At 39.7% G+C, this 20973-nt stretch overlaps 1 protein-coding gene across 3 annotated transcripts in view; it reads right to left on the bottom strand.

Moving 5' to 3' along the window:
* The window catches only part of ZFAT (zinc finger and AT-hook domain containing), a gene marked incomplete at both ends in the record, with an annotated part of 80573 nt that overhangs the window by 35917 nt on the left and 23683 nt on the right, over positions 1-20973 (bottom strand). For all 3 annotated transcript variants that reach the window (XM_082015248.1, XM_082015249.1, XM_082015250.1), the window contains 4 exons: positions 3476-3563; positions 14373-14605; positions 15771-17239; positions 17516-17666. In XM_082015248.1, the coding sequence (XP_081871374.1) occupies positions 3476-3563; positions 14373-14605; positions 15771-17239; positions 17516-17666 (1941 nt within the window). The remainder of the gene's footprint in view (positions 1-3475; positions 3564-14372; positions 14606-15770; positions 17240-17515; positions 17667-20973) is intronic.

The following is a 20973-nucleotide window of genomic DNA, read 5'->3' as shown; positions in this document are numbered from 1 at the left end:
ATTTTTGCCATATACGAACTGCCATACCTAGTCTCCTGATGACTGGTCCCTAGAGTGGAATCAAAAATCCTGCCTGAACTCATATGCACAAGGAAAACAACCTCAAAATGGAAATATAAAAGCCCATGAACTAAGCAGCGATACGTTCTAAAGTACCCAAAAAAGAAAAATACAGACACAGTTCTGAACCCTCATCTGCCTCCCATGGCTTAGATCCTTCATGACTGCAGGCTAGTATGTCTGCTCAGTATGAAAGCTGATGCCTCTCATGTCTCAGGACTATTAACAAATATATTAAATCAGACAGTGGATGAAAAGGTAGATAATTCTGAGAGCTGAGACCAGAATCCAAGACTCCTCCTTCACTGCTGAGTACCCAAACCATTTGGCAATAAAGCCAGGCTCTCTTATTTCTTTGGTTTGAAAGACTGCTCTAACAAAGCCTACAGAAATTTTTGTCCCAGTGCCTTCACGGGACCAGAATTCAACTCCTATTCTCTGCAAACCTAGAAGAGTAAGGAGTACTGTTTTACTTCATACTTTCTACTTGATTAAATAAAAGAGACAAGAGAGGGGTCATGCTGAATGATATTAAGAAAGGAAGGAGAGGGGAGCTCCAGAAATAGCATTTTAATGATAAATATGGAAGAGTTCAGTTTAAATTAATTTTTGATATGTCATTTTAAAATTCAGTTCCTTTTAACAGTCTCCATTTTTCTTTTCATCTTTATTTTTTTCCATTTACATTTTTAAATATCATTGCACTCATTCCACTGCAGTACTTGATAGTTTATACCATCAGACCCCCTCACATTTATTTGGCTTGTAATTAAGTATGTTGTACGAATAAACGATTTCCTCCTGATTACAAGGACAGTATGCACAGGAAAAATATTTGTGCATTAATTCTCCTCCATATATTAAAATATGTTGCATAGATACTGCATAGGCATATCTTAGATGTAGTATTTCTTTACCACCATGGAGACGTATCTAATAAATCTGGCATTTTGCTTCTAAGTTCTATTCGCCTAGGATATATGAATTAAAAATGAGGACACACAATAATAGGCTGTGCAGATTTTCTTTCTTAAGCTTACCCCTATTATAACACTCTCCTGCATCAAAAAATTTACACTATACTTTTAAAGCAATTCAGATACCAAGTGAATTGTTCAAAAGTATTTAAACGCAAGAGTTTAGCATGTCACGGCTCCAGAGTTAACTGGTATTTCTGGACCCCAGTCACACCATACACTAATAATTCAGCAGTCAATGGACCAGTGCTGACCAATGGCAACCTGTATGGGCACAGCACATAACGTACTAGTTCACAGATCACATTATTTAGGGAGGCCTCCTATACTCCCTGGCTGAGACAGCACAAATGCTTTATAGGCACAACTCTTGAGATTCAATTTCTATGCTTACTGGGTGACATACCTCCTGACTACAGTACAGCACAGCAGCCCTTCCTCATTTCAATTTGCTGCATCAGACATGTCCCCTGATGTATGACAAGCCCTCCAACCACACTGTTGTAGAGTGGTCTGCAAATAAAGAGGTTTGGTAACTAAAGAGCTGAAGTGGGAGTTAGTCTGAAATAAGTGAAGGAAATAGTTTAAAACACGGGTCTAGCACTATCTAGTGGCAGTAGCAAGGTAAGAAACTACTGCTTTACCCATTATGTTGTATTTCTGACAAAGACAAGAAAAGTTACATCATTTTAATTGTAACACTGTAGGTAAGTTAAAGTATGTTGGGCAATGCAGTCAACTCTCCTTGATCCACAGTAGCAGTGGGCCTTTCTACACAACATAGTACAGGTACCAAGGAGGAAAGTATAGACACACCAATGCGGCTCCGCCGAGTTCACATCAGTTAGATTTAAATCAGTCCCTGCACCAGTCACTTGGGAACTTTGGCATTGAGTTCCCAAGATTTGAGAAAGGATTGTTTACTCTGGCACAGCACACTGACTTACTGCATTCATTTTATGTTGTGCTTGCTCTGATAAATCAGGGCAGTAGAATGCAAGGTATAAACAGAGGGACCTTGACAGGCTGGAGAGGTGGGTCCATGCGAGTCCCATGAAGTACAACAAGGCCAAGTACAATGTCCTGCACCTGGGTCAGTGCAATCCCAAGCATAAATACAGGCTGGGCAGAGAATGGATCGAGAGCAGCCCTGAGAAGAAGGACTTGGGGGTGTTGGTTGATGAGAAGCTCAACATCAGCTGGCAATGTACGCTCGCAGACCAGAGAGTCATCCATATCCTGGGCTGCATCATAAGAAGCGTGGCCAGCAGATCGAGAGATCTGATGGTGATTCTGCCCCTCTACTCCACTCTGGTGAGACCCCAGAGCTGGAGTCCTGCGTCCAGCTCTGGGGGCCCCAACATAAGAAGGTCATCGACCTGCTGGAGCGGGTCCAGAGGACAGCCAAAGATGACCAGAGAGCTGGAACACCTCTCTTATGAAGACAGACTGAGAGACTTGGGGTTGTTTAGCCTGGAGAAGAGGAGGCTCCAGGGAGACCTTATTGCAGCCTTTTTAGTACCTGAAGGGGGCTTCTAAGAAAGCTGGAGAGGGCCTTTTTGGAAGGGCATGTAGTGATAAGACAAGGGCTTTAAACTGAAAAAGGGAAGATTCAGATTATATATAAGGAAGAAATTCTTCACTATGAGGGTGATGAGACACTGGCACTGGTTGCCTAGAGAAGTTGTGGATGCCCCATCCCTGGAAGCGTTCAAGGCCACGTTGGATGGGGCTTTGAGCAACCTGGTCTAGTGGAAGGTGTCTCTGCCCACGGCAGGGAGGTTGGAACTAGATGATCCTTAAGGTCCCTTCCAACCCAAACCATTCTGTGATTCCATTAATGGACTGCAGTGGTTAGCTTGGATCCAGCCAGGCTTGTCAGCTCCAGCTTAACACCGGCCATACTATATCACAGCTGGCTCAAGAGCCTGCTGCAGACTTCATCTGGCCTTGGAGGTAAAGCCCAGCCACACACAAACTGAGCACGCATAGTGTCATCTCAGGGACCTCTGCATTCATGTGAATTACCTACAGACAAAATAATGGACAATAAATTAATTTCTGTCAGTTTATGTACAGCCAATGGGAATTTCATGTCTCATGGGTTGTTACAGGATGTCTATATGCCTAATTCCAAACTTCCCAATGCTTAATTTGAATTCACCTAGGTCCTCTTTTGGAAATTAGTTCTTTGCCAGATGGAGACAGATTTCCTAGCACAATTATCTGATATACTCCACAACATACAAGCTGTAACAATAGCTTTTTTCACTCTAAATTCTAACATCTGCAAACCCAATACAATACTTACTCTAAACCAGTTAAATTAGACATAGACTCTTCTCTTTCTTTGGAATGTAATCACATTACCCTGCTCACTCTAAATCTTTATCCATTTATTGCAATAGACTGAGAAATTTTCCTTGATTCTTTCTTACCAGGGTGATTTGTCTTGATGTGAGATTTTATAAGTCGATCCTCAGAAAATGACTTCTCACATACAGGACAGGAATAACTCTTTTTATCCTTAAGTGAGAAAGAAAGAAAGAAAGAAAGAGATTGCATTATCAGTCCACTGGTGTAATCACTATCGGCATTATTCAGTAATACATGATTCTCAACAAAGTTATAATTGAAGGTTCAGTTTTTAAGGAAAAAATGAAGATATTTATAGTGAAATAAGTGAAGGAGAAATATTAAAGTATTCTAAGCACATCATTAATCTTCATGAATGAAGGGCTCCAAGTTACAGCACATGAGAAAATGCACAATAAATGTAAGCACTATCTTCTGACTGACTCTTTAGAGAATCGAGAGTCAAAAGATCAAGGCACATAACAGAAGAAAACGTATTTGATATAAGCAGTAATATTCAGCGGTTTTGGTTTTTTTTTTTTTCACAAGTCCACCCTTCTGAAACCTAGGGATCAGATCTTATTATTCTGAAGACATCCATCAGTATGTGTATTTATAATACTACTTAATGGCCTGAAACTGAGTAGAAGAGTTAACAATGACAGATGCCATCACTTATTCAGTGTCTACCTTTCTAACTATTTATAAATATTCAGCATTTTATGTATTACCAATAAAGTATTCTACTATTTTTATTTAAAAACTTACAGACTACTCTGGCTTTTATCAGTGTCCCTGATGTCATAAAAGATTTAACACCATTAAACAAGTTGAACTGGAGAGTTTTGATGCAATTTCTTCCTACATGCAATTTTAGTGTAATTGTAATTCTAGTGTTTTTACAAATGCATCTACTTCCACATAAAATCTAGGACTTTTCGCCATTAATTGGTAAATTAGCTAATTTAAAATAATCTTTGCTGCTTATTATATAAATTGAAGAGGTTGTTCTTTCCAGAAGTACCTGCTGACACAACAAACTGGACGGTCAATCAGATGAGTGGGTCATCTAGTCACCTCTGCACTGACCAGATTAACAAAGGAATGGATTATCAAAACATCAGATGGAGTGAAGAAAGTCTAGTTAGTCCTGACAACTGGGCACATAACCAGGTAAAATATTACCTGGTAGGAGATGTGTACCTACCAAACTACCAAGAGATCACTGTAAAAGGCGAGCTGAAGGTACAGAACAGATATTTCACTACTTATTTCAAGAGGACAGAAAACTTCTTGAAGAGAGTGGAAGGAAGATTACTGTATCAAAGAGACAGATCCCTGTGTTATGAAAGAGAAATTAACAGTTTACAGGAGAATAAGGGTCCTGCACACTACCAATTTCTGACCTGAAACCAAACAGCATCTCTGAGTAGTGAGGAAAAATGTACAGGAAGGTTATTATTGCCTGCATGCCACAGTTACACATATATAAATGGACAGCTCTCTTAAAAGAAAAGCAAAACTGATGATTTTTCATGGCAAACAGGTTTTGGAATATGACGCAGTATTTGCATTCAGTATCATGTACCTCTGAGAAAGAAAATCCCTACGCTGAAGTACCTACAAGTTAAAACCAGAAGTAGCCCTAGAACTCATGGGCCGAAATAGCAATAAATAATTTCATTACAGTAGAATATGGAACATAAGATGACATTGCCGTTAATTTGGCAATGGCACACTGAGAATTCTGCCTGCGCTGTTAGAAGGTCATTTGCTCTGGTGAGCAAACCTACACCAGGGCCTGGGGATGGCAGCTTCTAAAGGATTACCACCCTGAGTAAAGCAAGGAGAATATCTTGCTATGAGGGAGTTGGAGCAGTCACCATTTCGAGCTCTGAATCTCAAGTGAAGAAGGAACAGCAGACAATACCAGCTGGTTTTTGTAAGAAGAGGTTCAAGGAGCCTACAATGCTGACAAAATCTTCTCGAGGAAGAGCTGTTAATGTGCAGAATTAGGGTCTCTCAAATGATATAACCTATTATACATAAAACTGCTACTGATAATTTTGGACCTCTACACAAACAAGTTGCTCAAATGAAAGTTGGTAGATTAATTCTAATAATGCCCCATAGCAATGGTGGCACCTTTTCAAAGACTGGGTTGCATGATCACATTCATAATTTGGCGTGTGTAAGAAAAACATAAACACAGTATCATTTAGGGGCTTTTGAGGGACCAGCTGAAATTTGTTGATAGATCTCAGTCTGTTCCTCAAACTTGCTATATAACTGGTTTCAAAACATACAATAAATGAAAACAAAAAAAAAAAATTAGTATACCCTTAATGTACAGTTGGGTGTTGCTGGTCTTTAATACTCATTGTATTAAGTGTTTCCCAGTGTGCTCAGAACATTAGGACAAATACACCTTGCTGTTTCATAAAGTTAAATAAGAAAAAAAACACCCAACAATCCACTCCACACACACTACTTCAAGTAAAATGGTATAATTGTGACAACTTTACACTCTTGCTAATACTCTTCAGGAATGCAAGGCTATAAGCCTATGCCTGAGAGAAAAAAACTCGAAGTCATCACTAAATGCATCAAGAGCTATAGAACAGCATGAAAGTATGGGCACCAAGAACACATCTTTTCACATGATGATGGTAACAAAATTTTTCAATAACAAATTAATCCAAACAGCTTTCTTCAAGGAGTTAGAAAATTATCTATTACAAGTTCTGCAGTAAATGATCTTCAGAAGGGGTCTCTTGTGCAGTGTAACAAGCAGATTAGAATTCCAAGCAAAGTCCCTTCCAAGCATATCTGTCAAGCTCCATTCTATCACAGAAAGCATCCAGCTGAAGCCAAAACTTTCACAGTTGTTTGTCCAGGTCAGTGCCACAGACCTTTGGAGCTTACGTTATTAGTTTTGAAGGTTTAAGTGTACTTCTGTCACTGCCTTGAGACCTTGTGACAGTGCTAGTCCTTCAGCGTAATCCCACCCCTCTCAAAACCAGCCTTTAAGAAATCCTCTGTTGCAAGCAAAGTATGTCAGAGCACCCAGGTCTCAACACAGAGCCCCAGAGAAGGTCTCTCCCACCACAGCTCTAGGTCTTCAGAGTGCCCTTGTCATAGGCGATGACAGAGACACTTTGAAGGACTTAGACTGAGGTTGTAGTAATACTTCCATCACATTCTCAGCATGCAAGTTTTCCTCTGGTAAGAATAAAAGTTATTTATCCTATGCCTTATCAGAGTGCCTGCCTTTTAAATGCCTTTGAGGGTTTTTTTGATGACATGAACAGAAGCAAAGTATCAAGAGAGCTGGATCTACCTTTGTTAGAGACCAGCTGCATAGTCCAATCAGCTACTTAAATTTCAAAGTCACATCCACACTTCCTGAGATTTGCTTAACCCCCTATTAGCCAACTTGAGAAAATGGAAGAAACTCACAGAAGTTTATTGTTTATGCTATGTTTCATTATAAAATCAGGCCACTTACATAGGAATCACAATGCCTTGTGTAAATGAATTAAAATTGTGCTAAGAAAGCATCAGCTATATTGCATTACCAATTTATAGCTCTGTGAAGAGAATTTTGTTTCTCTAAAGCATGTGTTTCAAGATAATTCAAGGGAGAGGTGTACTAATTTCCTGAAGAAATTAAAAGCCTCTGTATATGTAGCATTCAAGCCAACGGGCCACTCTGAAGTTTACTTAATAAATCAAATAGTACTAAACATGACCTACACTGCAAAACATCAGAAACATTAGCAGCTATTCTATTACACTCATCAGTAAAGAGACATTCATTCTGATGTCACAAATATCTTCTCTTATAAACATACATAGAATATATAAGATCATATGTTATAAGACCTATACAGCAATTCTGCCACTAATTTCAAAGACTGAAATACTTGACAGCTTTGTTACCAACTGTACCAACACTTATTACAAGTGTTACCAACTTCATTAATAATGTAAAATTAAGACCACGGCCATAATAAAAAGTGTTTAGGCCCAAATTAGACAAATATGTTATAGGAATCAACAGTCCATTCCCCTTCTTTTAGTAGTAGAGACATGATTTTATGAGCAGGAAATGAAACAAAGCTCTACTAAATATTGGTACTCTGAGAGCATTTCCTGCAAAAGTTCCCACAACTCAATTAACACATTTGATTGTATAATTTCGTAGACAATAGAGAGCCAAAGCCTGTTCCTGCATCTGCTCAGATTAACAAAAATTTAATTTCTAATGCCTATGGGAACAGAATTAGGCCGCTGAGGAGTGAAGACATTCAGAAATCTTCACCACAGTTCTCATGATGCTGAAATCAAAATTTTCATGAAAGATTCCCAAATTAAGCTGATGTCCTATTAAAATGCAACTAAACTAAAAGGATCTGATATACCCAGGAGGCGGCTATGCACACGTGTGAAGGAGGCGACAGAAAAAATTGCAAATGGTTAGACAGACTTTTACGAAGTCTGCAAAGCAGCAGAAACTACAGCTCACAAAATGGCAAGCACCCGCACACAGTACTGCTTAAGCATTTTTTTCTTAAATAACTGCTAGTAAAAATGAATGACTAGCTGCCATCCATTATGGAAGCAAGGACCAAGAACACAAGCCATTTTCTAACTGAGTGCCCAGTCGCTGCACCACAGGTTTTTTGGTTCATTCCCTCCCTTGCCAGTACCTTGCATTCTCGACTACACAGTGGCACTGCTCCAGAGGCAAAGGTATCACAGCCAGCCCAGTGATGGTCTGCAAATGAACAGTCCTCAGGAAGGGGAAATAAGTATCTCACTTCCTACCGAAAGCTCTAACTACACTATTACACAAAAGGTCAGCAGCATAATGCAATTTCTGTGCACACTTCCAAAGACAAGAATCATTTACACGCAGAAACGTACATGAATGCAGATGTAGGCACCTAAGAGCAAGTGGTGGTTCTGGGTCTGAACTCCAGTTTTATAGAGGTGCTTATCTTGGAGTATCAAGTACATACATAGATTTAAAATCATTTCAGAGACAAACCTCTCTGTGATGTTTATCTGCTCAGTATACTGAGTATTGTAAATCCCACTGGAGGTTGTAAACAAACTCTGTTACCCACATCAGCGTTGTTTAGTTTCACAACCAGTCTCTAATCTTTACCACTAGCTCATTAATAACTATAAATTATTCTAAAGTCATTACAAATTGCCCACCCCTTCCCTTCTATGACATGGAAGTGATTCACATGTGTCATGGTTTGAACTTCTTAAGAGCTCCATAAATGCCAAGAATTGTCAAAAAACACTACACAAGTCTTAGAAGTAAATGACGGGTACTGAAAATCAGAGAATATACGCAAAATTTTGGGTTTATATCAAGCCAAGCCACAATTCCCAAATTTCAACAGTAAAAATCTTCACTGTGACAACGATGTGTGGCCAACACTGAGACAGCAATGAACAGTAAACTGCTTTTTAATAACCATCATTTATCCTATTCACCAAGTAAGACAAGGATCCAGCTGAAAAGCAGCCAGCAGTAAGGTAAGGAAAGGCATACATTCATACTAGGAACTGAAATGAGATTTTGATATTCACTATCTCTTGGGAAGCTTTAATCTTAATATTTATTAAGTATTGGTTTTGCAAAAAAAACCTAACATTAAAGTAGCTTTCCACATTTAACTTCGTATAGCTTGTTAAAGTACTATATTTGGAATGAGTGGTCCTGTTCAATGAGATATGCATTAAGTAAATACACAAAGCAGTAGGCAAAAAGGCCAATATGAGAATGGCCAAGTTTAGTTACTGAGTAAAATCTAATTTTTCAATTCATTGAAATACTCAAATATATTTGACGGTAAGCATCGGGAAACATAATTCTGAAAGATCTTGCTGTCTCACTGTTTTTAATTACGAAATGCATTTTCTCGGTTCTATTCAGTAACATGAAAATGATCCTGCTGGTGGGAGCTGCCGGACATTCATCACACTTGAAAAACAGGTACTTCTGTAAGGATATAGGATATGTAATTTTTCTTAAGTAGTCTCAGACATCATTTACACAGATTTTTGCCATCAGATGGACATCACAAACATAATAAGCTCAGAAGCAGCCTAATGAATGTCTATTATGTGAGCTTTCTGTACATTTCATAACAAATTCAGATTCTGTTTAAAATACTACAGAACTGGGGGACAAAAGGGGAAAAAATGTTCCCTTTTGTGTCACCTGTTTTGTTTTGGTTTTTTAAGCTGCCCTTCAGTTACAAAAGATTAGTACTTAAAAAGAGTAGAAGGCGAAGTGTTCTGTTCTATTACAAACACCTTTAAGGTAAATTCAGCTGCTGGAAATATTGGCCAAGAGCCCACCTGGTGACTGCAGAAGACATCCTGAAACCAGTCAACACAGTATGTTAACAGCTTTTTTAAGTAGCTATGCAGAAATTGTCCACATCTGGGGAAAAATTAACATGAATCCTTAATTTAAGCATCACATTTCACTAGTAAAAGGAAGTGTGACAATATTTATCACAGCACTTTAAATGAGTTGTGATGCTGCTTTCTCATGTGATTAGGAGGAATGTGTCATATGTGGTGCATTCTATCAAGGGTCTGTAAGACTTATTTACATGACAATGACAGTGAAAACTGAATAACGTTGTGTAAAGAATGAAGAAAGGCCCATCTGTGTGAATAGTTCCTTGTTCTTAAAGGTTAAAAGAGTGAGTGTTGTTATTAAACAACTGGCATTCTTTTCTCCTCTCCTGGAATAAGAATAAAACTAAATTCAGGAGAAGGGTAAATTGCCTTTTGGAAGTATTTTACTGCATAAATTATTAAAAACCCAAATTGTAAGGACATGGTTCATACCAATTTTCTGGCGTTACCTGTCAATAAAGTTTAAGTAGCATGGTTGACAAACATTTTATGGAATCCTAAGCTGTACTTCAATACCAGTATCTTCATATAAAATTATATGAGGTAATACACTCCAACTAAGCACTCCAAAAGGTCTTCAGGAAAGACTACAGTCAAAAGTGGAATAAATTCATTATTCCTGAAGAGCAGGAATAACCTTTTCTAGAGGTCAGTTTGGAACAAGAAGGAACTTACCTGTATTCATATACTTTGTGACTGTATGCATATTGTAACCTCTTTGGGTATATGCAAGTCTAGAATGTCCCACATCAATTATACCATGCAAGAAGAAAGGATCCTGCCACGTGGTAGGAAAAGAAGTCCATGGTATGCAGAACTTTTCTGACAATAGCTTAACCTATTTGAGCCACTCATGCAAAGTAATAAAAGATCAACAAGAAAAAGCGAGGCAACACTGATGTAAAGAAAATAATTGTTCTTTCTTAATCTTGCAAGAAAAGCATGTAAATAATTTCACTTCTAAAAAAGCATCTTAATCAACAATGAAGAATAAAAATCTCATTCCTAAGTTTTAAAATATTTCTTATTCTGAATACCGTAATATATTTTTTAAAACATACTTTTGAAACTAATGCAAGCAGGGTTGATGTAGAAAACATTTTTCCTCAAATGATTACTCATGTTATAGTGTTGGATCAGAGCAAGATCACACACTTGCACAAAGAGGGCATGCAGCCCCTTCATAGTCTCAAAGAGAACATGCATTAGGGCACGTTGAAGAAGTAGACCAGACCTGTTTTTAACACAATGGCATTCAGAGCTGGAAGGCTTACTGAGTAAGATAGGACCCTTTAAAAAGTGATCTCTTCATCTTTGTAGCCAAAACAGAAACCTATAGATGTTCAAAGAGATTGGCTGCAACTAGTTAGAGCTACTGGGGAAAAAAATAATTATTTTCAACAACTTAAACTTCTTCTGTCTATAGTAATTAAGATAGGAACATATTTTCATTTTACTGCAGTCATTTATTTCTGAAGGAAGGGAATTCAGGTCCATGGAATTAAGTAAAGTAACAAGAGCACCAGATCTCATTTTACTCTCTCAAAACCCAAAGAATCGGAGAATCCTGGGAAAACCAAAGGGGAAAATTAAAGGCAAAACTGTTGACCTTATTGGCAGGGCTTTACACTAGACTTGAAGTGGCAGGGGGATAATATCAGGCTTACCCATTACAAGCTGTGGGATGACACACCAAGGTTAGAGGGACGGGATCCCCAAACTTATGGGTAAGAATCAGCGACTGAGGCAACAAAGGAACCTTGTGGTTGGTGTCTACTACAGGCTGACCAATCAAGGGGAGTCTATTGATGAAAACTTCTGACTGCAGCTACAGGAGGCATCAAGCTCACAGGCTCTCGTCCTGGCGGGGGACTTCAACCACCCCAACATCTGCTGGAAAAGTAGCATGGTGAGCTACAGGCAATCCAGGAGACTCCTGGAGAACATTGGGGATAGCTTCCTGTGCCAGCTAATAGACAGCCCTACCAGACGGGATGCCATACTGGACCTCTTGGTCACCAACGCACATGAGCAGATTGGTGACATCAAGATTGGAGGCAGCCTGGGCTGCAGTGATCATGCACGGGTGGACTTCACAGTCCGGAGGGATATGGGGCAAGCAAAGAGTAAAGTCAGGGCCCTGAATTTCGGGAAAGCAAATTTCCAGCTCTTCAGGGAGTTGGTCAACAGGACCCCTTGGGAAACTGCCATCAGGGACAAGGGAGAAGAACAGAGCTGGCAGGTCTTTAAGGATGCTTTCCACAGAGCACAAGACCTCTTGATCCCCAGGGTAAGAAATCAGGAAAGGAAGGCAAGAAACCAGCGTGGCTGAGGGGAGACCTGCTGGGCAAACTAAAGGGCAAGAAGGAAATGCACAGGCAGTGGAAGCAGGGACAGGGATCCTGGGATGAGTACAGGGATGCTGCCCGGTTGTGTAGGGATGGGGTCAGGAAGGCCAAGGCATGGCTGGAGATGAACTTTGCAAGGGATGCAAAGAATAATAAGAAGGGCTTCTACAGGTATGTCAGACAGAAAAGGAAGGTCAAAGTAAGTGTATCCCCCTTGATGAGCAAGACTGGCAACCTGGTAACAACAGATGAGGGGAAGGCTGAGGTACTCAATGACTTCTTTGCCTCAGTCTTCACTGGCATTGTCTCTACCCACACCTCTCGAGTGGATGCACTGCAAGACAGGGACTGGACGAGCAAAGTCCCTCCCACTGTAAGAGAAAATCAGGTTCGAGACCACCTGAGGAACTTGAACACACACAAGCCTATGGGACCTGACGAGATGCATCCCAGAGTCCTGAGGGAATTGGCTGATGTAGTTGCCAAGCCACTCTCCATGATAGTGGAAAAGTCCTGGCAGTCAGGTGAAGTCCCTGGAGTCTGGTAAAAGGGAAATATTGCACCTGTTTTTAAAAAAGGTAACAAGGAGGATCCTGGGAACTACCGATCTGTCAGCCTCACCTCTGTGCCTGGGAAGACTATGGAACAGATCCTCCTAGAAGCTCTGCTAAGGCACATGGAAGGCAGGGAGGTAATTCGAAACAGCCAGCATGGCTTCACCAAGGGCAAGTCCTGCCTGACCAACCTAGTGGCCTTCTGGGATGGAGTGACATCGGTGGACAAGGGAAGAGCTACAGATGTCATCTATCTGGACTTCTGTAAGTCCTTTGACACGGTCCCCACAACATCCTTCTCTCTAAATTGGAGAGAAATGGACATGATAGGTGGACTGTTGGGTGGATAAGGAATTGGTTGGATGGTCACATGGAGACAGTAGTGGTCAATGGCTCAATGACCAGATGGAGAAGGATGACAAATGGTGTACTTCAGAGGTCCGTACTGGGACCAGTACCCTTTAATCCCTTCATCAGTGACATAAACTGTGGGATCAAGTGCACTACCAGCAAGTTTGCAGATGACATCAAGCTGAGTGGTGCAAGCTGAGGGACGGGATGCCATCCAGAGGGATCTGGACAAGCTTGAGGAATGGGCCCATGTGAACCTCATGAGGTTCAATATGACCAAGGGCAGGGTCCTGCACCTGGGTCGGGGCAATCCCCAGTATCAGTACAGGCTGAGGGATGAAGGGATCGTGAGCAGCCCTGCTGAGCAGGACTTGGGGGTCCTGAGGGATGAAAAGCTGGACATGAGCCGGCAATGTGCACTTGCAGCCCAGAAGGCCAACCGTATCCTGGGCTGCATCCAAACAATTGGGGCCAGCAGGTCGAGGGAGGTGGTTCTGCCCCTCTGCTCTACTCTGGTGAGACCCCACCTGCAGTGCTGTGTCCAGCTCTGGAGCCCTCAGCACAGGAAAGACATGGACCTGTTGGAGCGGGTCCAGAGAAGTGCCACCAAAATGATCAGTGGGATGGAACACCTCTCCTATGAAGACAGGCTGAGAGAGTTGGGGTTGTTCAGCCTGGAGAAGAGAAGGCTCCAAGGAGACCTTCTTGCGGCCTTCCAGTACTTAAAGGGGTCTTCTCAGAAAGATGGGGACAGACTTTTAAGCAGGGTCTGTTGCGACAGGACAAGGGGTAATGGTTTTAAACTAATTTAAATCCTTTAAACTAAAAGAGGGTAGATTTCGACTGGATATAAGGAAGAAATTTTTGACAATAAGGGTGGTGAAACCCTGGCACAGGTTGCCCAGAGAGGTGGTAGATGCCCCATCCTTGACAACATTCAATGTCAGGTTGGACGGGGCTCTGAGCATCCTGATCTCGTTGAAGATGTCCCTGCTCATTGCAGGGAGGTTGGACTAGATGGCCTTTAAAGGTCCCTTCCAATTCAAACTATTCTATGAGTCTATGAAAAAATGGATACAGACATATTCTATTGGAAAGTACTACAAGAGGGACTAAATATGTAATTAGTGTAATTCATGTATTCTCTGCACAGAAGTATGCAGAGAGTGCTTGGGTAAGAACTTACCTATGTCTTCGAATATTGCCATGCAATTCCAAACACGATGACGATGACACTGAATTTAGAAAAACATATTGTTTTGTTTGTTACTTACCAGTTCTGTGTGAACTTTAAGATGTGCCTGGAGCTTGTATTTATCTGGAGTAGAGTAGTCACAATGTTCTGTGGGACATTTCAGCAAAATATTACTGTGTTTCTGAATGACGTGACGCTTAAGGCAGTTTTTCGTGATGGAAGAATAATTGCACTGGGAGCAGTAATATAAATGTTCTCGAGTATGCGTACGAACATGCATGTCATAATGTACTTGGTACCAGAACAACTTGCCTGAAAAGAAAATTAGACATGAAGAAAGTAATTTCTAAAAAACTCTTAGTGAAAATTCCAATACATACACAATTTTATTTCAGGGCAAAACACAATGTTTGAATGCTGTCCCTTTTGTCTTTAATGAAAACTTGTCCCAAAGACCCTTCGCTACTGAAAAAATGCTTAAAAAACTACTTTTGTCTGAAAAGATTGTGTCATATATCCTGAAACAGCCTAACAAGGGCAACTTTAATACATATCAGTGATCTTTTTCCTAATGAGAAAGTCCTTTAAATCTGTTCTCCTATACAAAGGACCTGAATACAACTGTACACTAAAAGAGATTGTCAAAATCTTTTTTGTTACTTCCTTTTGTGTTACTCCTTCCTAAAAGCCTTTCTGACACAATGGCACCAAAAAGTGCATAGCAATTCATCTAATGTATAATGTTATGGTGTTTCAAAAACTTTTTTTTCAAACTTTGATTCCTTCCCCTTCTCAAGAATGAAGACTACCATATATATATCCCAAATCGTTTTCTTTCCAGTTATGTAAACACAAACAAATTCAGTTAGAATGAATGGGAATGGTCTATTATTCCCACTTTCATAAATTAAAAAAAAGAATTACAATCAGAACAGTCTTGATCTGATACTATGCAGTGAACTTTTATCTCGAAAAGAATGGTTCAAAACAAGTCACAAAAATATGCCAGTATATACCTACCTATTGTATAGAATGTACATTATCACACAACCTCCCATACTATATGAAAAAGACTCTGAATTTGACACTAAGCTGATAATGAAGCTTAAGCATTAAAGCACGGACTGACTAATGCTGACTGTATGCCTAAATCTGCTGTGCTTGATCCCAGTGAAAGTTATGAGATGGAGAGAGGCATGTGGACAGAAATAATCTAATTCTATCAAATTTCACATCAACAGAAAATTGAGCCTAGCAAAGCATTGCTTTGCGATATTCCGCTAGTGGGTTTTTTTGAGGAGATTTGAGTCATTTCACAGTATTTACACAGCAAAAAGTAAATCTCGCTGGACCCCAGAATCTATACTGAACTACAAAATCAATGCTGCTACAAAGATACACAAACCAGAGGAGCAGGAAAAAGATGGCCCACTCCATAACTTTTAAAAAACCCAAACATAATTCTACTGCTCCTTACCGCAATATTCACATTCTAAGTCTCCATAAACCTTCCTTATCCTCTCACACAACTCTGTGTTCATTTGTCTCTTCTGCAAGCTATCCAAGATCTGCATAAAGGCAACAGCTCCGCTCCTGCTGTCTGGTGTAACGGCATTAGAAGAGCCTGCCTGTGGACAGACGGCTGCACTAGCTTCTGGTGCTGGCAAAGGGTTTGTGGTTTCTGCTGAGTTTTGAATTGGTGGATTGCTTGTTTCTGGTTCACTAGAAGGAACAGATTGATTTCTCTCTTCAGAGACTGAAAGGTTCTCAGTCATTGCATTGTTCTGACTGGGATTTAAACTTTTGTCTTCAGGCAGCAAAAGCTGAATTTCTTCACCCTGCTCATTTATGGAAATGCAGTGATTAACCTCCTCTTCATTTGCAGGAGAAACTTTTAACTCATCAGGACCAGAAGTACCATTTTTCAGCAGAAAGCAATCTGATGCTACACAGGACTGAACGTTTGGGACTGCTATGTCTGTTGTCTGACACAGTGTCTCTGTTACATTCTCCACCAGAGGATTTTCAAATTCTAAGGAAGGGACCGTATTGATTTTTAAGTCACCATTATGTTGACCATTATGGTTTACATCTGCAGCTGTTGATTCACCTTTACAGGTAGACGGTTGCGGTGTGTTAACAACATCAGTACTCGCGATAGTTAATTCATCTGCACTCTGTGCTAGTCGTTCACCAAGGGCTTCTGGCTGGATATCACCTCCTGGTTCGAGCAGGCAGAAACTCTGATTGATAGAACTCTCAAAAACAGAAGTCTCCTGCAAATCTGCGTGTACATCTTTGATGTGAGCACGGAGTCTTACAGAACTGACAAATTTCTTCAGGCACACAGAACACACATATACAAATGGGTGCTTTCGAACATGAAGCTCAAGGGCTTGGTATTTAGTGGCTCCATGACCACAGAGCTCACAAGCAAAGGGTCTTTCATCGCCATGAACAAGCATGTGACGGTCTCGATCAAGTTCATTTTTGAATTTGCGTTCACAAATATGGCAGTCATAAAGAAGTTGTCTTTTGCCCTCTCGTGTCATCAAGCGAAGCTCATCAAAAACATCCTTCACCTTTTTATCTTGAAGGTCATGTGTTTCCTTGATATGCTTGATCAAATTTTTAACATCTGAGTATTTCTTTTTGCAGAAGCGACAATGCTGCTTAATTTTCTTATGAACTCTTTCAATATGGACTTTGAGATGGCCTTTGCTGAGACAAGTGAATGTACAATAATCGCAGCTAAACTTCTCCCCTGTATGCTTCCGCATGTGAACATTAAGGTTGGCTTTGATTGCACTGGCATAACTGCAGTATGAACACTTGTAAGGCTTTTCATTTGTATGAATCCTCAAATGTGCTTGGAGGGAGTGTTTAAATTTGAACACCTTGTTACAGTATTCACATGTAAAAATCTTCAGTTGAGTTGGACCCAACCTAAAAAAAACCCAAACCAGTTATATTTACAATATTGAAACTTGGTGGCACAATATATCAAAATTTCCCTAGATATTCATAATGGAAAGAAATTTTTAATTTATTTTGAGAAGGTATTCTCCACAGGCTTTTTAAATTCTACAGCTTATGCACAGATTGTTTTCAGCTGTTCCTTTATTTAAAAGGCTCAGAAAATTTTCAGTTTCATGAAAATGGATCGGAAAGCATTTCATTCATATTTTGCTTGAACACAACTAATAAGTACTTCAAAATTACCTGCTTGATTTCATTGCCTGTTCATATGGGGTTTGCTGAATGGCATATTCTTGATATCCTCTTCGTTGCGATGGGTCTTGAACTGTTGCCTCTGGAGTCGTGGGTTCACTTTCTTGGGGAGCAGCCTCAACAGGAACAATTTTTGTGGCTCCTAAAAGCCGGAACAAAAAATGCTATTAAAAATGTCATATTAAAATGTGCATTGTCTATAATACACAGGCGTCAACAAAACATTAAACTCTTTAATCATTAGTTCAACTATTTTAGTTTCTGCTGTTAAAATTCATGTGCTTAAAATGATGGATATGCTACCAGAATACATCAGTACTCACACCACAGACCTGCTTAAATAACACGACAGGACTGCTGGTTCTGAGGGTTATTCATGGTGCTTGATGCCTGTTATTATGAGATCCTACATCCAAATACTTCCACCTTTGAAAAACTGTAACTTTTCAAAATGAAATTTTAATTTTTCTACTTCTGCCTCATACTACATCCTTTGAAAACTTCAGCCAAGCTGTTGAATCAGTTCCACAAATAAGGCTGGGGAAAAGACACTGTTTAGTCAATATTTAAAAGCCTGCACATCTTTTCCTTAAACAGATCTTTTACTGCTTATATTTTGGCGCATACTGCCATCCCCCCAGAATGAAAGAATATGTTCCATGAGCACTTCTCAATCTCCATCAGAAGCAGGAATAAAGGCGTTCTACCGAATGCAGTAAGATCAGATTCTCTCCCCCAGAGCTTTACAGTTAGTTGAGGCAAAAATAAACATATTCTGAGATGCGATTGAGTTGAGATTATTTAGCTGGATGCTCTTTATTTTCTGAACAGTGGCAGAAAAAACTTAATGTTGGGCATTCTTAATTAGCATTGAAGGTAATGAAAACCCATGAAAATAATAATTTATACTGAAAAAAAATCTCAAAACCAAAACCTGATTTGTATCAAACCAAGCACCCGCTATTGATTGATGCCCTCCTTTTTAACTTCTTTGTCTGTCTGTAACTCATCCACCCACGTGTTCAACAGGAATGCTATCATCTTCAAAAGTTGAAATTATATATATTAGTATATTCATGTATTTATTCACATATATATTACAATTCTATATATATTCGTGAAATCTTCATATTCTACTAAAAAGTGCTATAGAAAAATCTTTCAAAAAAAAAATTTGGCTTTCTGGTCTGATAATGAAAAATTAATCGTAAATGAGGGACCATATACTGAACAACAAAAAGAAAATAAGATATTAAATATGTAGTAATAAATGATCACCCATCCATCCTAGGAAAAAAATATTACAGGACCTGTAATTAAAGATTATTATATCATATACTGAGGACAAGGAAGCAAGAGAGGTTGCACATGAAAATTTCTTTGAATTAAATAGCAAAGTTAACAACTTCAGGTAAAACTGATATTTGGTAAGTTTCCCTTTATTTTCTTTTTGTTGGATATTACATTAGTATCTGATCTCGTTTCAATTCACCTGATTAGAAGCTGAGAGGTAAAAAAAGTACAATACACCTTAGTGACAGAGGAAAGAATTTACAATAAGAAGCAAAGAAATCTGAGACCCAAGAGCCTAGAAAGAGCCTAGAAAGCAAAAAACAGAGTCAACATACTCAACATATTTTTAACAGATTCTCACTGTTATTAGTATATGTCAACATAAAATGAAATAGATGAATAGAAAGAAGAAAGTTCAAAGAATGATGCATGAGCTATTCCTTTAACAAAAGCATGAAATTAATTCTTGTTCCACTGAAAGAGCACTGTTCCTGAAGATATTATTTACAAAATATATGCAGTATTAACTTAAAGTCTCTGAAAAAAACAGTTATAAGAACAGCAAAACTAAACCACACAGTCCAAGGAAAACTAGCTGGTTAGCAAATTTCCCTAGTTTCCATAAAACTAGTTTCTCTAAAAAAACTTTTAGCCTGCAGACTAGCAAAAGCATCAGGAAAAAGGCAGGGAGAGTATACAGGAAAAATCAGTAATAAGTGGGGGTTACCCAACAACATGTGTGAAAGACTTAGAGACATTACGTTGAGGAAAGCAGAGCTGTAGACAAGACAGGGGAGAAAGATGGAGGTCCTGTGGGTCCTTCAGAGTGATTTAAAGTGGGAAATGGAGATATATTGAAAAGGGGCCATTTGGGAGTGTATAAGGCTATTGAAGCTTTTTGTGTCAGATGGGATATCAGCCAACTCTGTGGCTAAACAGACCGTAATAGCTCTGTTGCTCACTGAACTGGCTGGATCGAAAAATGGCTTTTTTTTACTACTCATTTTTAATAATGCTTTCAGTTCTGTACTAAAGACTCTGCCAGTTGATCAGAACTGATCTTCCACATTTTCAACCTAAATGTTTCCAGAACATTATAATTTCTGTTCTTCCTGTCACTCCCTCTCCCACAAATGCCAGGTTGTCCAGCAGGACCACATCTCCCAAATCGCACTGTAGTAGCCCAGTGAGACAGGAGCTTGTCACTGCAGTACAGGAGATGTGGTTCAATCAGTGGCTTCAGTACAAAGATGATAAAACAGACATTAGACATCAGACCAGTGTTCCTATACTTCAATATTCTTAAAACTGAAGCAAATTCTTCTATATTTAGAATGACACAGTTAAAAGAAAACAGATCTAGAACTGCTCTATATGGCTACCTCTTTGAGGCCTCCCATTTCCTGAATGTGAGACAAAGATCCTCATTAAATGCTCTGCACTAACCCTCCTCTGTGCTCTTCTGCCTTTCAGGATGTTTGAGCATTTCCTCAAAAGAGTGTTGAACTGTTTAATAGACTTTTGTGCTACCAGCATAAAATTTTCATCACCTAAACTAGATGAACTAGAGAAGTACTAACTCACCAGTACTTTGCATACTTGGAGTGGACAGAATGCTCCAGGTCACAGAATCATAGAATAGTTTGGGTTGGAAGGGACCTTTAAAGGTCATCTAGTTCAACCCCCCTGCAGTGAGCAGGGACATCTTCAACTACCATCAGGTTGCTCAGAGCCCCGTCCAACCTGACCTTGAATGTTGTCAAGGATGGGGCATTTACCACCTCTCTGGGCAACCTGTGCCAGTGTTTCACCACCCTCGAAAGGTCATCCTAGTATTACCGCCTCTAAATTCCCTATGCAGTTAATAGAGAGACAAATGCCTCTCAAAACCTAAAGAGGGAGATCCAGTTCTTTGAACATACTGACAGAGTACTTGCTCACAGTAGGTGATCATGTCCCCTCGTGTTAGATGGTTACTTCCTACCCTTAGAAGATACGGAAGCATTAAGAAACATTAGATGCCTCCGTCCGCTTGGGATGCTGCCTAAGTACGGGTTACTAATGGTCCAGTAGCCACAGCAATCACTGCTATGTCATAAACTAATGATTAAAGCCCAGAAAGTGAGAAGCCCATGACATATGCCCAGAAAGTGAGC

Source organism: Phaethon aethereus, assembly GCF_964289735.1.
Source record: "Phaethon aethereus genome assembly, chromosome: 2".
Taxonomy (NCBI): Eukaryota; Metazoa; Chordata; class Aves; order Phaethontiformes; family Phaethontidae; genus Phaethon; species Phaethon aethereus.
Note: the sequence above shows the minus strand (reverse complement) of the source record. Positions and strands in the feature narration are given on the sequence as shown.